Source organism: Lactuca saligna, chromosome 4 (assembly GCF_052625555.1).
Source record: "Lactuca saligna cultivar CGN05327 chromosome 4, ASM5262555v1, whole genome shotgun sequence".
In the NCBI taxonomy this organism is placed as follows: domain Eukaryota; kingdom Viridiplantae; phylum Streptophyta; class Magnoliopsida; order Asterales; family Asteraceae; genus Lactuca; species Lactuca saligna.
The window spans coordinates 43,919,648-43,927,305 of NC_136420.1; the positions used below are offsets into that span (position 1 = coordinate 43,919,648).

The 7,658-nt window shown below is 34.3% G+C and overlaps 1 protein-coding gene across 1 annotated transcript; it reads left to right on the forward strand.

Annotated features, from left to right (window-relative positions):
* The first annotated feature begins 4,783 nt into the window (after positions 1–4,783).
* LOC145039543 (uncharacterized) lies at positions 4,784–7,227 on the forward strand. Its single transcript, XM_078987580.1, has 4 exons — positions 4,784–5,474; positions 5,727–5,953; positions 6,038–6,411; positions 6,591–7,227. The coding sequence occupies exons 1-4, from the start codon at positions 4,784–4,786 to the stop codon at positions 7,225–7,227; spliced, it is 1,929 nt and encodes a 642-aa protein (XP_078843706.1).
* The last annotated feature ends 431 nt before the right edge of the window (positions 7,228–7,658 follow it).

Sequence of the window (7,658 nt, forward strand, 5' to 3'; positions counted from 1 at the left end):
GCCGAGTCCATAAAGGGACTCGACGAGTAGGAGCTGGCAGATGAAACCCTAAATCCTGGGGTTTTGCACCCTATTTAAAGAAGCATAAGCCCCCTTTAGCCTCTTTGCATTCCATTGAGAAACCCTAATTCATGTGGTGTTCATCCTTGTATGTCTTGAGCTTTAGAGAGGAGTTTTTGGGGATGAAGAGCTTGGAAGACAAGAGATTAAGAGCAAGGAAGGTGTGGGAATCAGAAATCTACCTCAGTTGGCATCATTTGAAGGTATCAAGTCCCCACCTTTACTTCATTTTCCTCCTAGACCTCATTTGGTTGATATTTAGGGATTTTATAGCATATTTGAGATGATAATGTGGAGTATAAGCTAGATCTAAAGTTGTAACTTTAGATCTGGACCTTTCTTGGGTTCTAGAGTCAAAAAGCAATTGACTTGGCCATGTATGAAACCTTCCTTGAGTATGAAACCCCATTGTAGGCTTGGATTTGTCATTTAGATCCTTTGTAGCCATGCATGCACGTAAAGTTTGCAACTTTACGTGAAATGCATGCCTTAGAAGCTTGGATCTGTAATTTGAAGCCATTGCATGGCTTAAAAAGAGTCTGTATGGCTTATGGACTGAAAGAGCTCGGCGAGTCGCAAGGTCTACTCGACGAGTCATATGAAGATAGACCTAGACTCGACGAGTTGGATGAACAACTCGGCGGGTCCGATGAAGATTGCCAAGGAACTCGACGAGTGGTATGAACCACTCGGTGAGTCGGATGAGTTTTCCCCAATTTATGTATGTGAGTGTAACCGTCAAGTTGCAAGAAGGAAACTCGACGAGTGGCCTTAGAGTTCAATCGTAAACCAAAGGAACTCGACAAGTCACTCCGTGACTCGGCGAGTAGCCGAGGGTACTCGGCGAGTTAGGGTCAACAAGGACTGTTGATCTTGACTAATGACCTTGATTTTGACCATAGTGGCTTTTGGGATACCTTGAAAGGTTGGGAACTTATAGGTATAATTATATTATGGTAAAGAGTTGGAGTTCATCTACCGAGTCGACATCTACAAGGTGAGTTATCCTCACTATATCAATAGGGTCTACGGCACCAAGGCCGGCCCTTAAGTTTTTATTGTTACGGTGTGCTACTTGTGGTTATGATTTATTAGATCGGAATCAGGTTAGACAATATATTATGCTTTTATGATCCGTAGGGATTGGTATGTTAGTGACCTGCTAGGTCGGTGCTCTAGTTACGAGAGATTTCTATGATTGATGATCAGTGAGATAGATATTTTGATGTTTGTATATGCCAGTATATGATAGTTTTGCGCACATGGTTATTTGCTTGTTGGTTGGTTGTTGAGGCGGTCTTGCTTTGTGCTGAAGGCCAACACACCCTATGAGCGGTCCGGGGAGACTGTATGCCCACGTAGCGGTCCAGTTATGCCGAAGGCTCGGGATGGATTCAGTTAGACTGTAGGCCCTGCAGGACGGTCCAGTCAGGCCGATGACCCAGTATGCATGTTGTTGATTGTCTGTTATTGATATGGTATTATCGGTGTGGTGTTAGTATTATGGGGGTAGCTCACTTAGCCCTTGGGCTTACAGTTTCAGTTTATTGTTTCCGGTACTTCAGGAGATCATGCCAAGACGAATGTGTGACCGTACCGCTCCTCATCCTTTTGATCTAATTATTGGGACACTCTGATGAATAATGATTTGAAAATATTTTATAAACAAATACTATTTGGTTTTATCTATGACTGAAACCTTAAATTTGGCGTAAAATTTTGGATGTTACAGATTCCCTCTGCAGATATTTTCTTTAGAGGTACTCCTCTGAGGAATTGTTCTTCGCTAAAACATCGCCTATGTTGACTAATCCGTCGAATAAATAGACTTAGAAATATAGTTTTATATATTAAATTGTTATTTTGAATCAATGATATATGCTAAATGTTGATACGTCGTTAGATTAAAAAAAACAAAGATCATAATCGTTACTAGGCCATGTTTTAACGAAAAACAATTCCTCAGAGGAGTAACTCTGAAGAACAAATTCGCAGACGTCATCTCTGTGGAACGATCCACCCTTTGCGAAATTAAAATTTTATAATTTTTTTTGTCTTTTTCCCTCGCCAAGTCATTTCATTAGAAAAAAAAATTTCTCGGAGTTAATGGACATCCGCAGAGGCTCTCTTTGCAGAAGTCATGAATATTTTTCGAAAACTCCTGATTCTTGGTCATTCTCTTCAAATAGCCCCTCCATTTTGGTCGATTCATAAATTTTCTATCATGTCACAATATTGAAATTTACTGAAATGGCATTGCATTGATGGCATAATTACATGCAGGGTCAGTATTGAAAGCCGATAAAGTGGGCAACAACATAGGGATCAGTTTTTTAAGGCCTTTTATATATATATATATATATATATATATATATATATATATATATATATATATATATATATATATACACTAGCCGTTTACCCGCACAAAACGGCTGGCAACAAATAGTTTGTTTCGACAATTAATTTCTTTTCGATAGAGAATGATTATTTTCAATTCAATCATTAGTTTGTTTTAGGAAACATGTCATATTAAAAATAAAAAAAAATTCATGAAATGATCAAATTATAGGGTGTTGAGTATTTATTTGGATAAAAAAAAATTTTGGTCAAAACCTTAGAAGATAAGATTTATAGGAGTTTGTTTAAATTTTAATATTATTTTATTAGTGATTAGTTGTACAATTAACTTAATGATTTGGACGTCTTAAAAAAATATTACTATTTTATTCAATCTATTTTTACAAATAGTGGGATTTGTTTTATAAGATAGTATATATATATATATATATATATATATATATATATATATATATATATATATATATATATATATATATATAATTTTTTAGATGTTAGAATATGTTATTAATTATTATTCATTAAAATACTATGATTTTGCTATATTCATTGCTATAATATTTATAAAAAACTTTAGTTTATATAATTTAATTCATTACACGTTAGGGTCTAAGAACATTTTTCGGTTTGTCATGTGCATTTGAATCCTCATAATCATCCCTGATTACAGACTTAGTCTTTATAACTTTTAATTTAAATATAAGAGTAAAATATAGAAAAATACAATCATTTTTCTATCAACATTTAGAAAAACCATTATATTTTAAAGTAAATTACACGAATGCTCCCTATGGTTTGGGGTAATTTGCACCTTTGGTCCCTAACTTATTTTTTAACTCGGAAGGTCCTTACAGTTTGTTTTTGTTTCATGTTTGGTCCCTGTTTTACCTAAAAATATTATTTTTCCCTTGATTTTTTAATTTATTTAAATAAACACACCCCAACCCCCCTTCCACCTTACCTTACCTTACTTTACCTACATCACCTTATTTAAATAAATTAAAAAGTCATGGGTAAAATAGTCTTTTTAAGTCAAACAGGGACCAAGCACGCAACAAAAATAAACTGTAAGGACCTTGCGAATTAAAAAATAAATTAGGGACTAAAGGTGCAAGTTAGCCCAAACCATAGTGTCATTCATGTAATTTAGTCTATATTTTATTTATATACAAAAAAAACTCCTATATTTTCAGTTCCCATTCACAGTAACATAAATATCCCGTTTTGTCGTTTTTTTTATTTATTTAATAATTGTTGTTTTGTTAGGTAACTTTGTTTTTATTTTTAAATTAACATGGAAATAAAGATAAATAACGTTGTCTCGTGTCTAAGAGAAAACATAAGAAATACAATATTAACTCAACGATCATTACTAAAGCAAAAATAAATGATACCGTTTATTTGTTTCCATATTAACCTAAAATTGAATAAGATAAAAGTTATGTCACAAAACAACCGATAATTTCTTTTAAAAAAATAAATATTTGGGTATATCTGAAAGGTAACGAAAAATATAAGTGTTTTTATGCAAATAAATAAAATATATGTGTTTTTTTAAATACTAGTAAATAAATGGTTGTAATTTTATACATTTTTTCTTAAAAATAATTATAATTTTAGAGTCTATAGACTTAACTTGTTTTCATTATAGTTTTTGGTTCCTATGGTCTATAATTTTTGTTCAAATACTTTTTTATTTTAACAAGTAAAAAAGTATGTACTACCTCGTGGGTTAAATGAAGTTTGGTTATTGCAAATTAAATGATAATCAAGAATCTCGTGTCATAGATAATTAATTATTAACGTATGAGCCACTGAACCTTGTATACACAAAAATAGTTTATGGTAAAATTAAGATTATAAAGTTATCAAAAAAGAATTGTATAGTTTTTGCGTTTTGCAGTGTTATTACATTCTTGTTTTTCTTGGGTTTTTGTCATAAAAGCCCCCATATTTACATTAAAAAAAAAAAAAAAAAAAAAAAAAAAAAAAAAAAGTCGGTTATGCCCAAAATCGATTTTTTTTTGCCACAGATGCCTAACATTTGCCCCTCATGTTTCATTTAATGTTTTTTATCGTTTCCCCTTAATCAACGGGTTACATTCCCATTTGCAACCGGTAACATTGTTAAGCCCGTCTCCTCCGTTTCTCCTCTGTTAACACTCTGTCAACATTGAGACACCTACCACCCTCCCATGCTAGTACTTCTTCAGACATAGGTAATAGGAACTTAAACGTTAAACTCCATTTAGTGAAGCATTCTCATTGTCTGAAGCTAGGGTTTTTCAAGAGGTAAGAAATTACGGTATGATCATGGTTTTTACGAGAAATCATCTCCATTAATTGCATACTTGTCATGATAATGGTTGCGATTGTGCAGGGGTTAGAAATGGGTTCTTCAGACGATGGTTACGATGACCCATTTGCTGGAATTTACGAGCCATTTTCTGGGTTAAATGAGATGGATTTTGAGCTGCACGGGATTTACATGGATCATGAACAACGATATGAGTTTGTATCAAGGCTTGATGAATGTAAGGATCATTTTCTTAACATTCTACTTTGTGTTGCGAACATTAGAAATGCAAGTATGACTGATGAGGTGAAAGATCGAGTGGACCATGATAATGATTTGCAAAATGATGAGAAGGCAGAGGAAGAAGTGACTAACAAATACAGAATACATGATTCAAATGTTAGGTGGGATAAGATGGAACCTAAGTTAGGGGACGTGTTCGAATCACCTTCACAACTGAAATTTTGTGTGACAAACTATGCAGTAAATGGAGGGTACCAAATATACTTTCAAAAGAGTGACAATAGAAGAATTGTTGCAAGATGTGGTAAGAGACATGAAGATAATAAATGCCCTTTTAGACTTTATGCAGCATGGATGTACAATGACAGAACCTTTCAGATTAAAGCAATGAATTCTGAGCATCTTTGTTCTAGAGTGTTTAAATTTGGGTCTATTGTTACCCCGGAATGGATTGGAAGACACTATGTTACTGAGATAGCAAATAAGCCCAAAGTTAAACTTAGGGAGATGATCAGTGACATCAAATAAATATATAGATGAGTGGTATCTATCGGACATGTTAGAAGGGAAAAACAGTGGGCAAAAGAACTGATTGAGGGTAAATTAAATGAACACTATGCAATAATTTGGGATTATGCACAAGAGTTATTGAGATCAAACCATGGGTCTACATGCAAAGTTGGTGTTACTAACAATCTAGATGATAAGAATTATTTTAAAAGGTTTTACGTATGTTTCAAATCTTTAAGTGTTTGCTGGAAAATAGGGTGTAGGAAGGTAATAGGGTTGGATGGATGCTTCCTAAAGGGTCAGGTAAAAGGTGAATTACTCACAACCATAGGTAGAGATGCTAATAACCATGTGTTCCTAATAGCTTGGGATGTTGTTGATGTGGAAAACAAGGATAACTGGACCTGGTTTCTGGAGCTTCTGAAGGATGATCTTGACCTTGGTACTGGTGTAGATTTGGTTGTTATTTCTTATCAACATAAAGTAAGTTCCCTTATAATTATAGTATATTTCAATTTGATTATTTCAATATGGTTATAAATACTAAGATAATATGTTTGTTCACAGGGTTTGCTTGAATCTGTTAAGGTTATTTTGCCACATGTGGAGCACAGGCAATGTGCTAGACACATTTATGCAAATTTTAATAAAGCTTTCTCTAGATTGGAGTTAAAGAATCTGTTATGGGCTTGTGCAATGAGTTGTGTTCAAGGTGACTTCTTGAGAAACATGGAAAAAATAAAGACCATAAGCCCTAGTGCATATGAGTATCTAATGTCAAAAGAACCCAAAACATGGTGCAGAGCTTACATGAGTGTAGGGTTTGCTTGTGAGGCAGTGGAGAATGGTATTTCAGAGTGTTTTAACTCCATAATTGTAGAAGCTAGGAAAAAACCTTTGATTACAATGCTTGAAGAGATAAGGATATACATAATGGATAGGTTTTCCTTTATGAATGATGAATGCAGTAAATGGAAATGTAATATATGTCCAGAGGTGATTAAGAAGATGAATCTTTTTGGAAAGAACTTAGGTAAAATAGAAAATAATTGTTTCTTTTTCTAACTGTCATTATAGTTGTCATATAATGACTAATACATACTCTTTTGTCTTCATTCAGGCTTTGGTTAGTAGCCCATAGCTTAGGAAATGTATATGAAGTGAGAAGAGCATGTGCTAGTTACAAGGAAGATTTGGATGGTAGGGTTTGTTCTTGCAGATTATGGGATTTGTCTGGAATCCCTTGTATCCATGCCATAGCAGCCATTAATTATATCCATCAAACTCCAGATGGATATATTAGTGACTACTTTTCAGTGAATAAATTCAAGGAATTCTACTCAACAAACATCATTCCTGTGATTGGGAGTAATATGTGGCCTCTAACTGGATACAACAAGCCTTTGCCACCTGTTGGTAGGAAAATGACTGGTAGGCCCAGAACCAAAAGAAGGAGGCATGCAAGTGAGAAAGAGAGTAAGTTTAGTTCCACTTCAAGGGTGAAACCCCCAAGGACAGTAAGATGTGCTAATTGTCTTGAGTATGGGCATAATAAAAAAGGCTGCAAGAATAAAAAAAAGATACCAGTTCCTATGCCACCAAAGAAGATTGGGAGGCCTAGGAAATGTGTTGTAGCTGGATCCAATCCACATGTTTCTGTACCCACTCAATCTAGTCAACAAGAAAGTCAACACGGCAGTCAACCACTTATGACATCAACTGTAAGCACTCAACCTAGTCAACATACAAGTCAATGATAGAAGAGGAAGATGACATTATGTTGATAGAAGAAGAAGTAGTTATGGTGCTAGAAGAAGAAGCAGTTGATGTTCCAGTAAAGGTTGCCCAAGATCTAAAACAAAGTCTTGATGAAGTTGCAGATGCAATTGATCAAATTCTTGGTTCTGGAAATGCAACAGATGTTCCATTAGTGAATGAAGGTGGTGCAGAACCTGAATTCATTGAAGGACATGCATCAGATGTTCTCCCATATAAAATCAAGATAAGTGTTGAAGAAATAGCAAATTTACTTGAAGCAGGATATTCCATGGTTGAAATTGAAAGCATGGGGTGGTTGGAAATTGAACTTGATGACACTCCACCAGTTGAGATGGTAATTTATTGACCTTGTAATTTTAAATATATGTTATTTATTAACCTTATTATTTCTTGCATTAGGACTTAAATG